At 44.1% G+C, this 22,439-nt stretch overlaps 1 protein-coding gene across 5 annotated transcripts in view; it reads left to right on the top strand.

Moving 5' to 3' along the window:
* The window catches only part of COMMD1 (copper metabolism domain containing 1), a 362,389-nt gene extending 341,266 nt beyond the window's left edge, over positions 1-21,123 (top strand). For 4 of the 5 annotated variants that reach the window (XM_029593690.1, XM_029593693.1, XM_029593692.1 and 1 more), the window contains one exon: positions 19,620-21,123. In XM_029593690.1, coding sequence (XP_029449550.1) covers positions 19,620-19,727 — 108 coding nt within the window. In that variant the 3' untranslated portion in view covers positions 19,728-21,123. The remainder of the gene's footprint in view (positions 1-19,619) is intronic. The other variant, XR_003855403.1, reaches the window with a different exon arrangement.
* The last annotated feature ends 1,316 nt before the right edge of the window (positions 21,124-22,439 follow it).

Below are 22,439 nucleotides of genomic sequence, written 5' to 3'. Positions count from 1 at the left end.
CCCAGCAGTCTCATATTCATACTCTCCCCCTCCTCAACCATCCTCAACAGTCTCACATTCATCCCTCTTCCCATATCTCCAAAAGTCTCACTCTCACCTCTCTCTCCCTTCCCATTCATCCCCAACAGTCTTACCCTCATCCCTCTCCTCCTCCCCATCCCCAGAGTTCTCACACTCACCTCTCTCCCTCTACCCACCCATCCCCAGCACTTTCACTGTCACTTCTACCCCATCCCTGGCAGTCTCACGTTCACCCCTCTCCTCCTCCTCCACATCCTCACCAGTCTGCACTTTACCCACACCCCTTCCAACCTGTCTCCAGCAGTCTCACATTCACCCCTGTGCCTCCCTAGCAGTCTCACACGAGCTCCTTTCCCCTCCCCACCCATTCCCAGCTCACATCTCTTCTTCTCCCCCGTTTCCAATCTTCTACATGCTCACCCTCATACAACTGCTCAAGCTGTCTCACATTGACAACCCTGCTGCAGCCGTCTAGTCTTCCACTCAGGTTCTTACTAGCATCCGCATGCTTTTCGCATTGATCCCGGTGGCTGGCCTTAGTTGCATTATGTACTGCAGCACTGCTCAGTCAAGCAGCTTGAGGGCAAGCTGTCTTTCCTCCCCTGCAACACCCGTCTTCTGTAACAGGAGGGAGGCCTGATATGCTGATCGTCTTTCTGGCTGAAAAAGCTCCCGCAGAGTTGGCCATGAGCTCTTCTAATCCAGCTTAGGCCCCCAAGTGCAAGGATTCCACCCTCTGCCCTGCAGCTGCTGAGCTCACCTCCTGACTCCTTGCAATTGGCCCCTCACTGACGCTACCAGCATTCACTGGGGCCGCATGATGCCACTTGTGAAGCCACCATCAGGCAACTCTTTGGCTGCACCATGCTGTCTGTTTCCCATTGACTCCATGGCAAAACAAAGGAAAAAACTGGGTGTGCCCACCGATGGCTACGCCACTGATAAAAGCATGGCTGCCTATAAGAAGCAAGGTTTGCTGGAATACCATGGCCATAAACTCCTTTTCAACGACTACTCCATGAAGGTCTCAGCCAGTCAGAAGGCCTTAGCACCGGTATGCATAGAACCTGAGGCAACGGATGAAATGGTGCCCCTCCTCCTCCCTCATGGCCCGGTGCAGGGCACGGGGAAGGCAATGGAGGGTGAAGTGACTTGCCCAAGGTCATAAGAAATGGCAAAAGGATTTGAAGCCTGCTTCCCTTGTTTTCAGCCCTCTTCTCTAGCCACTCAGTTTTTGGGCCTGTTATTTTTTTTGTTCTCAGTCATCGGTGTCTGCACTAGGTGGTGCCGGAGAAATGTTTAGTGAAGCAGGGATATGAGAGGTTAGTGAATGGTGGGAGTCTGTGTGTGTGACATACTCTCTCTTAGGGCCGATACAAAGATATTAGATGCCCTAGACAAAGTCAAAGTACAATTTTCTGAAGTAAAAATATCACTTATAACAACATATATATTAATAAGAACATAAGAAAGTGCCATGCTGGGTCAGACCAAGGGTCCATCAAGCCCAGCATCCTGTTTCCAACAGAGGCCAAACCAGGCCACAAGAACCTGGCAATTACCCAAACACCAAGAAGATCCCATGCCACTGATGCAATTAATAGCAGTTGCTATTCCCTAAGTAAACTTGATTAAAAGCAGTTAATGGACACACTTTCAATAATAATAGTTTTATAGACTTAATAAACTACCTTTCTCATAGTAATCAAAGTGGTTTACTGGATCCCGTATGGTATTAGGCCTATGGTAAAGTGCACTGGGTGTGGACGGCCCCCAGAAAACCAGGAATAAACTGAACTACAATTCCAATATAGTAAGCCTTTCTTATCATAATTGCCAGAGCTCAACCTATGAAAAAAGAGTACTGCAAATATTGCATCAGACCCTAAACACCAATACACCTCCTATTAGGAAAACAGATTAAAGCCAGGTTGTTGTAAATCCCTACACAGAAACTACATGCTAGCAGAATACCTAAGGCCTCAGTCACACAAGCAGAACACAGATAGACTCTCACCAAATACAGAATAAAGAAATCATAAAATATAAATTGAAAGGTGCAGACAAAAACTGAATTGGAAATCACAAGAAGCCAAACTCTGTAAACAATGCAAGCACAATCAAGAAATATAAAACATTAAACATACCAAGAAAAAGAATGTCAAATCTGATGATAAATTCAGCCAATTTTAAACATGTATAAAAATGTTTAAAATACCAAACACTAATAAAGTATTTCAAAACAGCAGAATCATCACATCCAATAATTAAAACTAACAAGGATAAAAAAAAATCTCCCACTCTCCATACTGGGAACTTTAGATTTTCAGTCCTCCTGAGACTGTCGTAGATTGGAGGAAGGTGCACAAACTTTAACCTTTCTCACACACCATATATACATCTACTGTCAACCATACACACACATGTGCGCAAGCATTCTCTCTCATAGACACACATATACACATACATACACACACAAACACCCTCTCATATACACACCCCTCCACCACAATCTCATGTATAGACATACACACACACACACACACACACACACTCTCATACTCACACACACACACACACTCATACACACCCACCCACGTCGGGATAATTGTGACTCCTGCTGCCCGGGGTTAGGGATGTGTGTTGCCACTGAGCGGATCGGGCAGGCATTTGGTTTATCCCTGCCCAATCCAATGTTTGACTCTGGAGGCAGGGTGAGGCGGTGGCTGCGGTAGAGGTGTTTTGGAGGGACACTTTTTGCCGCTTTAAAATTCTGCTGCCTGAGGCTGCCACCTCACCCTGCCTCATGTTAGAACTGCCCCTGCACAGAACTTTTCCAAAAAGGAATTAAGTTCTCTTTGCTATTCCTTGCGTGCCTAAAATTTTTCTGCAATGGAAAATCTGATTCAACAAACGTGGGAACATATTAGTCAGTGCATGCAGAGTCTATGGTCCTAATGCCCATGTTAGATTGGCAAACTACATTACTAAGGTGTTCTACAGGAGGTTTCTCTCTGTGATTTCTCTTGTTCACTGATCCAATTGCTTGAGGTTTTGGGGGGGGGGTTATGTTTGGGATGGGTTTTTGGGGGGGATTATGCTATTTTTACATTTTTCTGATCCATTTCATTTCTTCCTGATGATCAGTTAAGATAACATCTCAACATGATGGTGCTGTGCTGCATTGATGAACTGCCGGCTTCAGATTTCAGACCTGCTTTGTGCATTTTTGCATATGTCATGAAGTGTCTGTTTTGTTTTAGATATTGGAATTTCCCATTGTCACTTTAGTTTTACATTGCATCAAAAAAAAATTTTTTTTTTCTCTCCTTGGTAGCCATATTTTTTGACTTGGGTTCAAGGACCATATTGATTATGTTCTGTTTACTGTGTTTTATCTGGCTGCTTTTAAAGTTCTCTAATGATAAGTCATTCATTTGCAGTCCAGCTTTGTTGTCTTAAGCCTCACAGGGTGCAATAACTGTGGGATCAGAAGAGTGAAGAATGATGATTGACCCTAGTGCAATGCAGTCCCTTGGAGACTATTGATCTTTGGGGTGTCTTTGTTTGTTGTGTAGCAGGCAGCTTTGAAAGGCCTTGCATTCTGTTGTGTAGCAGGCAGCCTTGAAAGGCCTTGCATTCTGTTGTGATGGGTTTTGTGTACCCTTGGGCCTCGGCCCGATCCCAGACGGATCCAGGGCTGAGCCGAGGGTTGACAGAGTGTCCCAGCATGGCAGAGACCTGCAAGCTCCCAAGACCAACAAGATGATGTTGGAAGGTGAATGATCCTCCGACCGTTCAAAGCCCTTTCGGACCTGCCACTTGAATCGGCATGGAGCAGCAGGCCGGCCTGAGGATGAGGGCAGACGGAGGCCTTGACGCGAAGACATGACACCAAGGCTGAGGTGAAGACGTGACACCAAGGCTGATGCGACGGCATCATAGACGAGGGCTGAAGCGAAGACATGTCACCAAGGCTGATGCAACAGCATCAGAGACGAGACGAGGAACTTGACGAAGTCCAGATGAGACGAGAAGCTGGGAAGGTAGACATTGGCACTGTCTCTCAGGGCGCCCTACTCAGCCCACTTTCACGGGCGGACCCAATGGGCTGGTCGCGGACCACCCTGTCCCACTGTGCGCCCTACACAGCCTGAGGAGGCTGGTCACGGACCACGCGGAGAGCGGGACAAGCGCAGGAAGGGATTCAGCCGAGGCAGAACTTCGACGACGGAGCCAGTGTCATCCGGAGCACCACAAAGGCTGGCAGGACAGGACGGCTCAGGAGCACAGGACAGAAGTCCACTGCCAGCATCTCCACAGACGGAGAAGCATCACCCGGAGATTCACAGCCGGCAGAACAGAAGGCTCAGGAGCACTGGAACAAGGACACCAAGGAACCAGGAACATCAGGAAGCGGGACATCAGATGACGAGACACCAGGACACCTGGACGGGGACCTCAGGCATGAAGACATGGCACGAAGCAGACGAAACGAGACGAGACGAGGAGCTCCATGAAGAACATCAAGAACCTGTCAGAGCGGTGGCAGGCAGGAGCCTCCAGGACTGAAGCAACTCCGATGCAAGGCAATGAGGAAATGCAGGAACAGTCCTTTTATAGGGCTGACACAGGAAACAGTCAGAAGGGGGAGCCCAGGGCATATCCGGCCGTGGGCCCTTTAAATCTGGAAGAGAGGCGCGGCCGCGCACCTAGAATGAAGAAGCAGGACTGTGCAGGACCGTGGACAGTGGCCCTGCACCGACGTCAGCACGCAGAAGAGAGCTGGGCCTAGGAAGCAGGCCCCGACGACGGCAGCGACTCCAGCCGCTGCAGGAGGCCCCAAGGGCAGATCCAGCCGCCAAGCCAGCTCGGGGCTTGCGGCCTTCAGCCCCGGAGATGGTCGGGACGTCGGCGGTGGCTCCGTGCCGTGAAGAAGCAAAGAAGTCCGCGGCTCCTGCCGCAAGAAGGGAGACCCGATAGGCGGCCTCCGGGCCGCAGGAGGAAGCTGAGTCTGCGGCTCCAACCGCATGGGAGGCCCGATATCGGTGGCATCTGGCTGCATTGGGGGAAGCAGCAACAGCAAGGTAAAGTGCCTGCTCGCGGGGATTAGCTCCGCGGGCAGGGTTCATAACAACGTTGACTATACGAGGTATGATAGTAAAGCATATGGAAACTTCTTTCAGTGAAGTAACTTTTTTGATTGAAACTTTTTATTGTTATTTTCTTTTGGCTATGTTACCTGAGCTGGGGAGTAGCATGCCTCAGTTAGATAGTTTTTCTTTCAGGATACTTGCAACTTCGTAGTTAAACTTTATATGTCAGATTTTAAAATTGTTTCTTTAAATGCTGTGGGCATTCATTTCCCTATTAAACAGAAAAATATCTTTACTTTGTTAAACAAAATGCAAGTTCAAGTAACATTTCTCCAAGAAACTCATTTATTAGATGATGAACATATCAAGTTTAAATGTGATTGACTTTGTCAATGTTTTTATTCCTGTTATTCTAGAAGGCACAGTGGAGTGATCACTGTATAAAGATTTACCATTTAGTTTGAACACTTTTTTATTGAGCAGTGAACAAAATACAAACGGAAGTCAACATGCCCGGGTGGCTGTCACTCTTAGCCCCCCAGGGCATCATTACTAACAAATGGCTCTTTTACAAGGAGCTCCCCCACCCAGCAGTCTCTGATCCCCTTCCCAACCCCCCCCCCCACCCCCGCTTTCCCCCTCCCCCACAAAAAGGTCCCGTTATGAATGATATAAATGTCTTTGAGGTCGGTCAAGGCGTTGTCAACTCACAGTAGAGGCTTGGTCAAGCTTTCAGCAAGGGACGAGATTCCCCAGAATCGTTGAGGATTTGGCTACGAGTCCGGTGTGGTAGTGATTGAATATACACCATCCAGGTTCGCACGAAACGGCATTGGTGAAGAGGTGATATATGGGAAGCCAAATTTTCCAGCTGTAGTAACTTATGAAAATTATTCCGCCACATCCAATAGGTTGGCACCACAGAGCCCTTCCAATGTAGCAAAATCAGTTTTTTCCCCACATAACATGCCTTCTGGATGAGGAGTTGTGTTTCCGCTCCTTTAATCTTAGTAGGGTTCATACAGCCAAACAACAGGGTGGCGTGGGAGAGGGGAACAGTGATACCCAACAGTTTCTCCAGGTATTGTACTACCGCCGCCCAGAAACGGTGAATGCGCGGGCAGCCCCAAAAGGCACACGATAAAGTACACGCATCCTCAAAACACTTAGCACATTGACTGGTTTCTCGCAGGTTAGCCCGAAAGAGAAACATGGGAGAAAGATATGCTCTCCACAGGAATTTATATTGCATTTCCCTATAATAGAAGTTAACCATCACACTTGAAATTTGTTTAAAACTGGAGCAGATCATCGTCTCCGAGATCTGAAAGGCTCCATCGCTGTTCCACCTCATTGCCAGCCGTCCCCAAGACCTCACAGAAACTAAATGTCTTAAACCTCAATGTGCTTCAGCTAGGGACAGTTTAGCTGTCTGTTCCAATCTCAAGAGCTTATTCAGTACCTCGAAGTTGGCGGGGTTCTTACATTCCACCGACAAGGAGGATACATAATGTTTTAGTTGTAAGTATGGGAATGGCTGTTGGGGTCACAATGTGTACAGCCCAATGAGGTCAGAAAAGGGTAACAGTGATCCCTCCCCATCCAGGACATGGCCCAGTTGTGTGATACCTTTGTGAGCCCACGTCCGAAAGTCAGAGGTCTGTGATCCCGGCATAAATTGCATGTTACCTTGCAAGGGCAATAAGTATGCACAAATTGTAGGGATAAGTAAATAAGTGCATGTTCTTTTCCACGTTTGCCGCATGGGCTCCAAAAGTGGGTGCCTCCGCAAGGATTCGGGCAAGTGGGAGCTAGAACACTGTAGCACAAAACGTAAATCTAAGGGTGCCACCAGAGTGTGATCCGCCGGGAGGTGTGTGTAGTGGGAACTGTCCAAAAGCCATTCCCTAATTATACGCAAGTTACTCGCCAGGTTATAAAGCATTAGGTCAGGGACTCCCATCCCTCCCTGTCCCCACTGCCCCTTCAGGGCGGTAAAGGGAATCCTGGGCTTCTTACCCTGCCAAAAAAATTTACTAAGAAAAGAGTCCAATTTTTTCAAGTCCTGCCAATATAAGAGAATTGGCATATTCTGAAGAATATATAGTCATTGGGGGAGAAGCACCATCTTAAAAATATTGATGCGTCCCCCCAACGATAATGGTAAGTTACGCCAATTGGTGAGTCTATCCTTGGTACGTTGCAGGAGGCGGGGAATATTAAGAGAATATAACGCACTGGGGTCCGTAGACAGCCAAACCCCCAAATATCGAAAATGGCCCTCAGCCCATCGCAAGGGAAAAGGCCCATCCCTTCTAGAGCGAACAGTATGTGGGTAGCCCAGGGCTTCAGACTTATCCCAGTTAATCTTGAATCCAGAGATCTGGCCATACTGGGAAAAAAGCTCTAAGAGCACACTTAGGGAGTCGACTGGTCTGGTTAGGAACAAGAGAATATCGTCGGCGAAGGCAGCATATTTAAACACCTGGGCTTGTAACTTAATCCCCTGTATCGCTGGAGTATCTTGTTTGGCGCGTAACAATGGTTCCAGCGTTAAGAGACATAGTAAGAGGGAAAGTGGACATCCCTGTCTTGTCCCCCTGGCCACCTGAAATGGCTGAGACTGACTAGTGTTGGCTATTATATACGCTGTCGAGTCCTTATAGAGCAACTGGATGCTCTGCAAAAAAAAAACCTCCAAAACCCATATGCTGTAATATAGTAAACATATAGCTCCAGTCCACACGGTCGAATGCCTTTTCTGCATCTAGGCTGACCATTAAAAAGGATTTGGCTACCCTTCTACAGAGAGCCATAGCCGTGGTCACCCATCGTATATTGGCGAGTGCGTATCGCCCCCTAACAAAGCCCACCTGACCCGACAGAATCAGAGTGGGCAGAATGGTGCCCAAACGCTCCGCCAAAATCTTGGCTAAAAGCTTTTGGTCGAAGTTCAGGAGGGAAATAGGACGGTAAGACTCCGGCAGTAAAGGAACCTTCCCCGGCTTGGGAATCAGCGTGACATGGGCAACGTTAGTATGAGCTGGATAGGATCCCCGTTGAACCAGGGTATTAAATGCTAGCGCCAACATGTCCCGTAACTCATAAGAACATGCCATACTGGGTCAGACCAAGGGTCCATCAAGCCCAACATCCTGTTTCCAGCAGTGGCCAATCCAGGCCATAAGAACCTGGCAAGTACCCAAAAACTACATCTATTCCATGTTACCGTTGCTAGTAATAGCAGTGGCTATTTTCTAAGTCAATTTAATTAATAGCATAAGAACATAAGAAATTGCCATGCTGGGTCAGACCAAGGGTCCATCAAGTCCAGCATCCTGTTTCCAACAGAGGCCAAAACCAGGCCACAAGAACCTGGCAATTACCCAAACACTAAGAAGATCCCATGCTACTGATGCAATTAATAGCAGTGGCTATTCCCTAAGTAAAATTGATTAATAGCCATTAATGGACTTCTCCTCTAAGAACTTATCCAAACCTTTTTTGAACCCAGCTACACTAACTGCACTAACCACATCCTCTGGCAACAAATTCCAGAACTTTATTGTGCGTTGAGTGAAAAAGAATTTTCTCCGATTAGTCTTAAATGTGCTATTTGCTAACTTCATGGAATGCCCCCTAGTCCTTCTATTATTCGAAAGTGAAAATAACTGAGTCACATCTACTCGTTCAAGACCTCTCATGATCTTAAAGACTTCTATCATATCCCCCCACAGCCGTCTCTTCTCCAAGCTGAACAGCCCTAACCTCTTCAGCCTTTCCTCATAGGGAAGCTGTTCCATCCCCTTTATCATTTTGGTTGCCCTTCTCTGTACCTTCTCCATCGCAACTATATCTTTTTTGAGATGCAGCGACCAGAATTGTACACAGTATTCAAGGTGTGGTCTCACCATGGACCGATATAGAGGCATTATGACATTTTCCATTCTATTAACCATTCCCTTCCTAATAATTCCTAACATTCTATTTGCTTTTTTGACTGCTGCAGCACACTGAGCTGACGATTTTAAAGTATTATCCACTATGATGCCTAGATCTTTTTCCTGGGTGGTAGCTCCTAATATGGAACCTAACATCATGTAACTACAGTAACGGTTATTTTTCCCTATATGCAACACCTTGCACTTGTCCACATTAAATTTCATCTGCCATTTGGATGCCCAATCTTCAAGTCTTGCAAGGTCCTCCTGCAATGTATCACAGTCTGCTTGTGATTTAACTACTCTGAATAATTTTGTATCATCTGCAAATTTGATAACCTCACTCGTCGTATTCCTTTCCAGATCATTTATATATATATTGTAAAGCACCGGTCCAAGTACAGATCCCTGAGGCACTCCACTGTTTACCCTTTTCCACTGAGAAAATTGACCATTTAATCCTACTCTCTGTTTCCTGTCTTTTAACCAGTTTGTAATCCACGAAAGGACATCGCCTCCTATCCCATGACTTTTTAGTTTTTGTAGAAGCCTCTCATGAGGGACTTTGTCAAACGCCTTCTGAAAATCCAAATACACTACATCTACCGGTTCACCTTTATCCACATATTTATTAACCCCTTCAAAAAAATGAAGCAGATTTGTTAGGCAAGACTTCCCTTGGGTAAATCCATGTTGACTATGTTCCATTAAATCATGTCTTTCTATATGCTTTACAATTTTGTTCTTGAGAATAGTTTCCACTATTTTTCCTGGCACTGAAGTCAGGCTCACTGGTCTATAGTTACCTGGATCGCCCCTGGAGCCTTTTTTAAATATTGGGGTTACATTGGCCACCCTCCAGTCTTCAGGTACAATGGATGATTTTAATGATAGGTTACAAATTTTAACTAATAGATCAGAAATTTCATTTTTTAGTTCCTTCAGAACCCTAGGATGCATACCATCCGATCCAGGTGATTTGCTACTCTTTAGTTTGTCAATCTGGCCTACTACATCTTCCAGGTTCACAGTGATTTCGTTCAGTTCATCTGACTCATCACCCCTGAAAACCATCTCCGGAACTGGTATCTCCCCAACATCCTCATTAGTAAACACGGAGACAAATAATTCATTCATTCCCTAAGAGCCCCTTTAACCCCTCTGTCATCTAATGGTCCAACCGACTCCCTCACAGGTTTCTTGCTTTGGATATATTTTAAAAAGTTTTTATTATGAGTTTTTGCCTCTATGGCCAATTTCTTTTCAAATTCTCTCTTCGCCTGTCTTATCAATGTTTTACACTTAGCTTGACAATGCTTATGTTTTATCCCATTTTCTTCAGATGGATCCTTCTTCCAATTTTTGAAGGATGTTTTTTTTGGCTAAAATAGCCTCTTTGACCTCACCTTTTAACCATGACGGTAATCGTTTTGCCTTCCTTCCACCTTTCTTAATGCGCGGAATACATATGGACTGCGCCTCTAGGATTGTATTTTTAAACAATGTCCATGCCTGTTGAATACTTTTAACCTTTGCAGCTGCACCTTTCAGTTTTTTTCTAACTATTTTTCTCATTTTATCAAAGTTTCCCTTTTTAAAATTTAGTGTTAGAGCTGCAGATTTACTTATTGTTCCCCTTCCAGTTATTAGTTTAAATTTGATCATGTTATGATCACTGTTGCCAAGTGGCCCCACCACCGTTACTTCTCTCACCAAATCTTGCGTTCCACTAAGAATTAAATCTAGCAGGTAGTGGACTTTTCCTCCAAGAACTTATCCAATCCTTTTTTAAACACAGCTATACTAACTGCACTAACCACATCTTCTGGCAACAAATTCCAGAGTTTAATTGTGTGTTGAGTAAAAAAGAACTTTCTCCGATTAGTTTTAAATGTGCCACACGCTAACTTCATGGAGTGCCCCCTAGTCTTTCTATTATCCGAAAGAGTAAATAACTGATTCACATCTACCTGTTCTAGACCTCTCATGATTTTAAACACCTCTATCATATCCCCCCTCAGTCGTCTCTTCTCCAAGCTGAAAAGTCCTAACCTCTTTAGTCTTTCCTCATAGGGGAGCTGTTCCATTCCCCTTATCATTTTGGTAGCCCTTCTCTGTACCTTCTCCATTGCAATTATATCTTTTTTGAGATGCGGCGACCAGAATTGTACACAGTATTCAAGGTGCGGTCTCACCATGGAGCAATACAGAGGCATTATGACATTTTCCGTTTTATTCACCATTCCCTTTCTAATAATTCCCAACATTCTGTTTGCTTTTTTGACTGCCGCAGCACACTGAACAGACGATTTCAATGTGTTATCCACTATGACGCCTAGATCTCTTTCTTGGGTTGTGGCACCTAATATGGAACCTAACATTGTGTAACTATAGCATGGGTTTTTTTTCCCTATATGCATCACCTTGCACTTATCCACATTAAATTTCATCTGCCATTTTGATGCCCAATCGACTGACAGGGTGTTGTAAAATTCCGCAGTAAATCCATCCGGTCCCGGGGCTTTAAGCCTGGGAGCCGAACGAATGGCTTGCGCTACTTCTGATACTGTTATGGGGCCATTCCGATAGATTTGCCATTTATTTCAGATAAATTCATTAAGGATCTAGGTGGTCATTTAATAACAATAAAGGGGTCATTATATCATTGTAACTATGTCTTTTGAAATGTCTATGCATCTAATATATTCTCATACTTTCTTTTCTCAGCTGGTTACTCATTTAAGACAATTTTTTGACTATCAATTTGTGGTGTGTGTATGCGGGGGAGGCGGTAATATGATTTTAACACTATTGTTGATTCCACTTTAGATGCTAAACCACCCAGATTGTCACAAGACTGCAATTTTCATGGGATTTCCCCTCTTAATGAAGGAATTGTAACTCATTGATATTTGGTGTAATCTGTATCCAAAGGAACTGGACTTTACTTTCTATTCCAGTCCTCCCAATAGTTATTCTCGCAGTGACTGTCTATTTTTTTTATCCTCTATTATGTTTAATATGGTTCAAAGAGCTGAAATTGTTACCCCTCTTCTCACCAATCATACTCCAGTTTCAATATTATTACGCTTTAACATCACTGAAAGAGCTTTTAAGTAGCGACTTAGCCCATATCTGTTTTATGACCACAATTTTAAGGCTCTATGAGAAAAGGTCTGAATACTTGGATCTTAATGATTCAGCAGATATGTCCACTGATATTATCTCAGCAGCAGGCAAAGCAGTTATGCGAGGTGAGATAATCACATATGTTGCAAAAAAACCCAAAAAACCCTGCACGATAATGAACTATTGAAGCTGGGCATGGAATTGCAGGTATTAGAGCGTATGCATGTCCACAGCATGACTACTGAAGTCAATTTTAAATTTGAAGATATTAAAACAAGTTTGAATCACTTGCTTCATTTGCGTGCTTTCAGAGCATTCCAAAGTATAAGAGGCTTAATGTTCTCTCAAAGCAGCAAGGCTGGTAAGCTTTTGGCATGCATGGTTAAAAGTGCTAAGGCTATGCAATATATTACCTCTATTAAGGACTCCCTTGGTAGGGAACACTTCGGCACTAAAGAGGTGACTGATATTTTTTTTTTAACTATTAACTCTTATTTATATTCAGCCTCAGAACCCTCTATTGCACAGCATGATGTATTTTTTTTCAAGGAGGAGCAGAGAGCTTGCTTATATTCCCCTCTCACAGAATTAGAAATTGATTTGGCTATAAAGCTGCTGAAACTTGGCAAGGTACCAGGCCTGGATGGGCTCACTTCTAAATATTATAAAATTTTGCAGTGTAATATAACAGCATCTCTGTTGAAATATTTCACCTGTATCTTTGCCAAGGGCTCTTTTTTAGCTGGGATAATCAAGTTCATATTACAGTTTTTGCCAAAAAGGACCCTAAAAATTTGGCATCTTACCATCCCATATCTTTGTTAAATGTCAATACTAAGCTTTTGTTTTCTATTTTGGCCAAGGGTTTGGCTTCTGTTTTACCAATTTTAATAGGATCCGATCAGACTAGCTTTATGCAAGAGAGACAAGGTGTGTCTAATGCGCGTAAAGCAATAGAAGCTCTTTGATCATCAGTTTGGTGTCACTAAACAGGGGTGCTTGTATGTTTTGATTCCAAAAAATCTTTTGATAAAGTTCAAAACAATTTAGTAGAACTAGGGGTCACGATTTGAAACTCCAGGGAGGAAGACTTAGAACCAATGTCAGGAAATATTTCTTCGCAGAGAGGGTGGTGGATGCCTGGAATGCCCTTCCGGAGGAAGTGGTGAAGACTAAAACTGTGAAGGATTTCAAAGGGGCATGGGATAAACACTGTGAATCCCTAAAGGCTAGAGGATGGGAATAAATTTTAAAAACGTTTGGGGGTAACCTGCATGGAGCGGCAGTTACTACCTTGGGAAGCTTGCTGAGCAGACTAGATGGACCATTTTGGTCTTTTTCTGCTGTCATTACTATGTTACTATGTTATTTTGGATATTGGAACAATATGGTTTTGTAGGGCCATTCTGCAGTGGGTTAGATTACTTTATGATTCCCCTCAGGCTTGGGCGATCATTAATGGCAATATCTCTGTCTCCTTTTGATTTGTTTAGTGGTATCAAACAGGGTTGTCTTCTATCTCCACTTTTATATGTAACTCCACCCCAGTGACCATGTCCTGCACGTGTGGGGCCATAAAATAATTTGTTTCTCTTTGAGGCTGGAATCACTAATTAGCAGGCCGATACAGTAAAGTGCGGCCGTGGTTACCCTGCTTCTAACCCGCTTTCTACTCACAATTTGGCCGCGTTAGTCCAACCCGCGATTCACTATTCCTTTTAATCCATCCTTACCGCTTCTTTAAATCAACGGGTAACCCTTTCCACCCTCGGCATGTATATGAGATGTAAACGATCGGATTAGCTATTCCCCCCCCATTCAGTAACGTGCGCCCTGACTATCGCCTTTTTAACCTGCAGTTTAGCCGCGCGTTTAACCTGCTAATTTACCACCTACCCCTACCCCTGTGTTAGAGGCAGGGGTAAGGGTAGACGGCAAACTTTCCCCCAGCCCCCGCTCACCTGCCCTGGCCACGTCCATGAGTGTCGGTCTTCGGGGCAGCCCCAGTCCTCTCTCCCCTCCCCCCGAAGCAACTTTAACCAAAAGAAAACCTAAAATCCCCTCCTCCCGAAACGACTCGACATGTAAAGTATTGTGAATAAGTGTAACCAAAGTTAACTTACTTTTTCTTTCTTTCAGCCCTCTCTGCCCTCCTCCGGAGGCGCACGCCGCGGCTCCCCTGCCTCCTGGGGGCAGCCGGCAGTGAAAGCGGCTTCCAGCGGCCCCCGCCGGCGAAGACAGATGAACGCACACCTGTAGTGCATGGGCATTCAAGCCAGCGAAAGCACATGAACAGGCGTGCGTGACGTCACGGCGCACGTTCATAAGCTTCGCTGGCTTGAGCGCCCAAATTGACGGGCCCCCAAGTCAGTGAAAGCGTATGAACATGCGCCGTGACATCACGCATGCCTGTTCATGTGCTTTCGCTGGCTTGAGCGCCCGTGCGTTCGTCCGTCTTCGGCGGGGGCCGCTGGAAGCCGCTTTTGCCGCCGGCTGCCCCCGGGAGGCAGGGGAGCCACGGCGCGCGCCTCCGGAGGAGGGCAGAGAGGGCTGAAAGCGCTGAAAGAAAGAAAAAGTAAGTTAACTTTGGTTACACTTATTCACAATACTTTACATGTCGAGTCACTTAGGGAGGAGGGGATTTTAGGTTTTTAGGTTTTCTTTTGGTTGAAGTTGGGATCCACTTCCTGGTACCTGTCATTTCAAATGACATTTGAAATGACAGGTACCAGCGCACCCAGGATACTGTATAGGCGCTTCATGGACGTGGGTTGGACGCGGCTTGCATTTGCATGCCATTTAAATAGAGTATCTAGCAGTATGTGATCCGAACTGTGCGTGCGGCAAACGAGGGTGCGCCCGGCACTGCCGCACTCTTTCTAACACGTCCTTACTGTATCGGCCTGTAGATCTTTCACAATCTCTTTTGCTTCTAAGGCCAAATCCTTTATAGGTGGGGGGAAAGATTTACTTTCAGGTCCCTTTGTGTTCCCTTTGGAGTGGGGACTTGTCCTTTTAGTGGGTACAATGAGTGTGAAAGAAATACTCTGGAGTCACCAAGTTAGTGCGCCACGCACATGTTATAAAATACGATATCCATGCGCACATGTACACCTGATTTTATAATCGGCATGCGCATGTGCGGGCGGGTACCCCAATCGCATGCGTGGGGAGGGATTTTTCAATTACGCACGGCGAAGCGATAGTCTTTTTTCCAGCTCCTTCCCAGTCTGCTCCAATTAAGGAGTGGACTGGGAGGGAACTTCTCTAAGTTAATCCTGGATCCTTCTTCCAATTTTTGAATGAAGATCTTTTGGCTAAAATAGCCTCTTTCACCTCACTTTTTAGCCTTGCTTGCAGTCATTTGACCTTCCTTCCACCTTTCTTAATGCGAGGAATACATATGGACTGTGTTTCTAGGATGTTTTTTTTAACAGTTATCCACACCTGTTGCACGCTTTTTACCTTTGTAGCTGCACTTTTCAAAATTTTTTTAAACTATTTTTCTCATTTTAGCAAAGTTTCTCTTTTGAAAGTTTAGTGCTACAGCTATGAATTTACGTACTGTCCGCCTTCCAGTCATTAATTCAAATTTGATCATATTATGATCTCTATTGCTAAGTGGCCCCACCACCGTTACCTCTCACCAAATCCTGTGCTTCACTGAGAATTAGATCTAACATTGCTCCCTCTCTCATAGATTCCTGAACCAGTTGCTTCATAAAACTCATGTATTCCATCCAGGAACTTTATCTCTCTAGTATGTCCTGATGTTACATTTACCCAGTCAACATTAGGGTAATTGAAATCTCCCATTATTACTGCACCATCAAATTGGTTAGCTTCCCTACTTTCTCTTAGCATTTCACTGTCTGTCTCACCATCTTGGCCAGGTGGATGGTAGTATATTCCCTATCACTATACTTTTCCCCAGCACACAAGGGATTTCTAGCCATTTAGTCTCTTGGAGGATCTTTATCCTGTTAGACTCTATGCCATCTCGAACATAAAGTGCCACCCCACCATCAAGATGCTCCTCTCTGTCATTGCGATATAAGTTGTACCCTGATGTAGCACTATCCCATTGGTTATCCTCTTTCCACCATGTCTCTGAGATGCCAATTAAGTCTATGTCATCATTCACTGCTGTACACTCTAATTCTCCCATCTTACTTCTTAGACTTCTGGCATTAGCATACAAACATTTCAAAGTGTGTTTTTTTGTTTGTATAAACATTCTGCTTTTCAGTTGACAGGGATACATTGGAATCTTTTAGCTCAGGTGAGTTTTTAATTATAGGCACTTGGACTACTTTTCTTATTATTGGAACCTCTCTGTTGGAATGCCCTAACTCTTATGCTTCATTAGTATCCTTCGAAGATACCTCCCTCTAAACCATGCGCTGCTGAATGACTGTCGGCTTTCCCCTTTGATTTAGTTTAAAAGCTGCTCTATTTCCTTTTTAAAGGTTAGCGCCAGCAGCCTGGTTCCACCCTGGTTAAGGTGGAGTCCATCCCTCGCAAAAGAGTCTCCCTTCCCCAAAAGGTTCCCCAGTTCCTTACAAAACTAAATCCTTCTTCCTTGCACCATCGTCTCATCCACACATTGAGACTCCGGAGCTCTGCCTGCCTTTGGGGACCTGCGCATGGAACAGGGAGCATTTCAGAGAACGCTACCCTGGACGTTCTGGATTTCAGCTTTCTTCCTAAGAGCCTAAATTTGGATTCCAGAACCTCCCTCCCACATTTTGCTATGTCATTGGTACCCACATGTACCATGACAGCTGGCTCCTCCCTAGCACTGTCTAAAATCCTATTCATTTATTTATTTGATGCTTTTTTTATACCGACATTCATGACGGAGTCATATCATGTCGGTTTACATAAAACTGGGGAACGATAACCTTGAATATATTAACATAGTACAGAAGTAAAACTTCTGTAAAAAAACATGCCTACCTGGTGCAAAGGTGGTGGACCTGTGAGGTCCACCACCTTCGCACCAGGTAGGCATGTTACCAGGTGATCCTCACACTTGCCAGCTACTCAGTTGTCTACATTCCTAATAATCAAATCACCAACTATGATGGCTAACCTAACCCTTCTCTCCTGGGCAGTAGCCCTGGGAGACACATCCTCAGTGCAAGAGGACAATGCACCACCTGGAGAGCAGGTCCTTGCTAAAGGATCATTTCCTGCTCCACCAGGTTGATGCTCTCTGATCATGAGACCTTCATCCTTCAGGGCTGCCAGACTGGAGTTGGAATCGGCTATGATGTCCCTGAAGGTCTCATCTATATATGTTTCTATCTGCCTTATCTCCTCCAGGTCTGCCACTCTAGCCTCCAGAGATCGGACTCGTTCTATGAGAGACAGGAGCTCTTTGCATTGGATGCACACGTACAATTTCTCACCAGTGGCTAAAAAATCATACATATGACACTCGATGCAGAAGACTGGGAGGCCCCCCTCTTGCTGCTGTACTGTGCCTTCATCTTAAATTTGTTCAGTTCCTAGTTAGGTTTTAGGTTGCTAAGGGAGTAGGGACTGCGTACAATTAGGGTCCTTTAAATGTATTAGTGTATTCACTATATATATCTGGTAGTGACCAAAAGGGAATGATTAAACTGTTGATAAGGTGTGGGGAATTTCTGAATTTAAGTTAAAAGGCTGATTTTGTTTTTTTAATTTTTAAACATTTTAAATGTTTTTTTAGTGTGAAAGTGTCAGCTGTCTATAAATTGTTTATCCCTTAACATTGTAACCTTCATATTTGTAAACCGTTATGATGGATTTATGATGATGAATTTGAATGACAGTATATAAAACCCGATAAATAAATAAATTAAAGGATGAGCTGGGGTGGATGGTAGGAGTGGGAAATATAAACATACAAACTTCTGGGGGTTTTTTTGCCTGCTTTTCTGAATACCTATTTAATACAAAACACACACACACCTGGTTTTTGCCTGCCTTTCTGACTACCTATTTAATACAAAACACACACAACCTCCTGGTTTTTGCCTGCCCTCTGACTAGCTATTCAATACAGACACACAAACACACTAAATAATATACCCCAATAGTTTTACTTCTCCCCAATACTTTTAAGTTTTAAAAATTTCCCCAAGCAGTACTTACTGATTCTTTTCAGCCACCAGCAAGGTGATCCTCTCCTCTCAGTGCTCCCGCTGGATTGTGGTATAAATTACGAATGGCTGACAGGCCCTCAGTTACTGGATGACCTATCAGTGTTATGGAGTACGGAGTTAGGACTTGCTGTTACTTCTAAAGAGTTGAAGGGTCTGTTTATACAGATTAGTAAAACTTTTATGGGCGCTCATTTCCAGGAAAAGCAATTCACACTGTTACATCATTCTTATATAGATACTGTTAAGGCTTACAAGATGAGTATTGCTCCTTCTGCTTCTTGTCTCAAATTCACATGGTTAATGGTACATTAACTCATAACTTAGCACTTTGTTCTAAGGTTTTTTTTATTTTTGAGATAATGTCTTTCATGTTATTGAATGTATCGTATCTTATAAATCTCCTTTCTGTTGTAAATAGCTACTGCTTGGTTCCATTACATGGGCCTTGGGACTTCCTAATAGGCATAAGTATTTTATTCAAATAGTGAGAATAGCAGGTAAATACTAAATCTTACTATTCTGGTAAAGATATCTCACCTTCCATTACACTCTAGCACCAGCATATGACCAATTGGATGCAATCTGAATATATTGATGTTTTTCATACCTCCAGGAGTATGGCCAAAGATTTTGTTTGCTTGGAGAAATGTTTATTTTCTTTTGCCTTTGGAAACAAGAGATAGAGAACAAGCTGTGCATTATTCTACAACTGGTTTGTTTAAAGTGAAGATTGTTACTTCGTATGCCTTAGATGAGTGTGAATGTGAGTATGTGTGGATGTCTTTGTGCCTGTTCTATGCTATCTAGGTAATATTTTGATATTTCTGGTTAAAACAGATGCAACATTGTCCTATTGTCTGTTCACTGTTTATACCTTTTTGCTGCTTTTTCGTATCTCAGTCATATGCTTGTACAAAGTGATCCTTGTATTTCTGCTCCTATGTACTTGTATAATGTGGCATCTCTATAAATAAATAAATAAGATAGACCATTTCAGTATTACTATGAGAAATTCTTCAAAGCAATGTGATATCTAGCAAAGGTATCAACTACACCCAAATACTTTGCTGGTTTTCTTTTAGCAAACATTTGGCAGCCTCATCTGCTCCCCTTCTGCTTTCATACAATATTAAAGTAGCCACTGCTTGTATATTTCCAGATATTATCCTTACTGTGGAATAGGGCTGAATTCATGAGTAAAATCAAATATTTAATACATGTTATCAAATGTTCTTTTGATTGCTTTGCCCAATTAAACGTTTTCCTTCCTTGTTTTCTAGGCATCAGAATTTCTTTGTTTGGAATTCGACGAGACCAAGATTAACCATATTCTGAAGAAACTGTCGGAAGTTGAAGAGAGCATAACGGCATTGACTCATGCCAGCTGATGTTTCAGCTTAACCTTGTTTTTCTTTGGTTTAATTAGAAAGATGATGAAAAATGCTTTTCCATAAACAATTTTCTATGAAGTTGTAAAATTGCCGCCACTAGCTTTGAACTAAATCTTATTAAATATAAATACATTATAGCATATTTGAATTTTCTTGGGCTTCTATTTATGTGCCATAGTCAACTGTTTGTCTTTCTATCAGATTCTAATAGTTGTTAGTTGAAACTATCATTCAACCTCCCCTCCCCCCGGGAACATTAAGCAATCTTGCAGAAGGTAGCTGAACAAGCTGTATAGTGTATAATAATTATATTGAATGATAGAAGTTTGTAGTTAACAGTGATGGATAACAGGAAGGGATCCTATGGAATAAATTACTTTGAATGCCTGGAATTCCTATACATAAAGAAAAGCAAAGCAAGAACCATGCAATGGACACAATTCAATAAAGTTTGTATCCCATTGTTTACACAAATGTGTTTCAAAATGTTTCGCAGTTACATATATATTCATGCAAAATATTAAAATGCAAAACATCAGGGCCAGCCTTGGAACTCAGGCCGCGGCATTGTGTCGTGAGTGGTACATGGGATCCATTTCTGAATCCCCCCATCCACAGGCCTAGGTACACTGAGGAAGTGGTGCAGTTAGGCCCAGGGAAGGAGGGAATATGGCAGCCACTACAAAGGTGACCCATGCCAGATAACACACAGCGCTGAGTCACAAAGATATCCCAAGCATGCCTTCTGGAGGAAAGAGGTGGGAGCAGATACCACCAAGGGGAGAGCAAAGAAAGAAAATCCAAAATATCACCACACTTTTTAACATTGACGCTCATAAGCAAAGGAGTGAATCTTGTACTGGAGAGTTGAAGAGGGAAGCAAAACAGACACTAGTAAGTCACTCAAGATTGAATGCAGCAATAGGAAAAGTTCTGCCACCAGCTGGAGCTGGAAGGTAACGGGGTGCAAGACTGTTTCAGTGAATTACAGCCTTTTCTGGTAATCCAGGTGAGGTTTCCCACTGAGCAGCCATGAAAACTGCACAGAGAGTCCTAACACTGAAAGACAGTGTGAGCCCGATTAGATGAAAGCATGCCCCTTTGAAGCTAAAGGCTGCTATCGCAGACTGCTGCCATGGCTAGCAACTGGCTATGGCCAGGCGCAGGGACGCTCCCAGATTAGGGAGGAGGCTGGGTGGCTCAAACAGGTTTGCTGCTGCCCATTTGTACAGTTGCTGAGGAAGATGGGCACATGCTGCTTGGGAAGCTCTGAGGCTCTAAATCAGAGAGAGAGACTGAAGAAGCTGTTACTTTTCAGACACTTTGCTAAAGTCTCTGCAGGAGCCTGCTAGGAAAAAAAAAAAAAGAGCTGCATAGTTAAAGACGCAGCCCTGCAAATCTCCTAAGGTAAAACCAAAGGGTAGCAGACTGAGCTAAGCGACCTCAAGCTTCCTGCAACAGTTACCTGTCCTGCCAGGGCCATGGACTGTTCATCAGGACACAGCCCTAGTCTGTGAATTACAAGATAAGCAGGGATCTTCATTTTCAGTTTTTATTTTATTTTCCCCAGAATTTATCAGTGTTTATATTACAACAAGAACAAACATGATATTTACCTGTGTTCTTATTGTAATAAACATCAAAAAATTCCTAGATAAAATAAAATAAAACAAAGGTCCCTATGGGTACCTTTTTCCTGAGTGTTTCTTGGACTAATAAAGGGGTAGATTTTCAAAGGGGTACGCGCGTACCCCCCGAAAACCTACCCCAAACCCCCCCTGCGCGCGCCGAGCGCGTAAGTCCTGGGGCTTGCATGGAGGGGCGTGCCGCGAGTGACGCGGCATTTCGGGGGTGGGCCCGGGGGCGTGGTCGAGGCCTAGGACCAGCCCCCAGGACGGGTGATGGCTCGCCAGCAGCCCGCTGGTGCGTGCAGATTTACGCCTGCTTTCCACAGGCGTAAATCTGCCAACAAAGGTGGGGGGGGTGGGTTAGGGAGGGGAAGGTGAGGGGAGGTGGAAGGAAAGTTCCCTCCGAGGCCGCTCCGATTTTGGAGCGGCCTCGGAGGAAACAGGCAGCGCGCGCTGGGTTCGGCGCGTGCAGGTTGCACAAATGTGCACCCCCTTGTGCGCGCCACCCCGGATTTTATAAGATACGTGCGTACATTTATAAAATCTACCCCTTACTGTTTTATGGCAAGTATCTGACATGCTTAGAAAGGCCTAGAGATAAAGTGAAACTGATGCTGTAGTTTGCCTATTGTTGATACTATGTTCTTTTGTCTTAAGAATTGTCAAAATAAAGAAATTTTGTTGAACTCTTCACTGATCTGACTGAGTTCTCCTACCTATGCGTCCACTGCAGTCTCCAAAAAGGTCCAAGAGGAGACAAAATAGAGAAGAAGAAGGGATTTTAGGAGTAGAGGTGAATAAATAATAAATATAGTGAGAGACATGGCAATGGAAAATGTTTTGAATAGGACAGCAATTCTGAAATCCACTGCAGAAAAGAGGGAGTCAGGCCAGTGGTGTTCCTTAAGGACTAGAGTGATATGGTTCTACCTTTTGGGATGGATGAGGTAGTGTGCAGCAGTATTTTGAACACATGATGATGCTGATGGAGTGGAGGAGTAGCCTAATGGTTAGAGCAGTGGGGTACAACCCAGGGAAACCAGGAAACCTCGGGCAAGTCACTCTACCCTCCATGGCCTCA

The sequence above is a fragment of the Rhinatrema bivittatum genome, chromosome 3 (genome assembly GCF_901001135.1).
Source record: "Rhinatrema bivittatum chromosome 3, aRhiBiv1.1, whole genome shotgun sequence".
NCBI classification, from domain to species: Eukaryota; Metazoa; Chordata; class Amphibia; order Gymnophiona; family Rhinatrematidae; genus Rhinatrema; species Rhinatrema bivittatum.
Note: the sequence above shows the minus strand (reverse complement) of the source record. Positions and strands in the feature narration are given on the sequence as shown.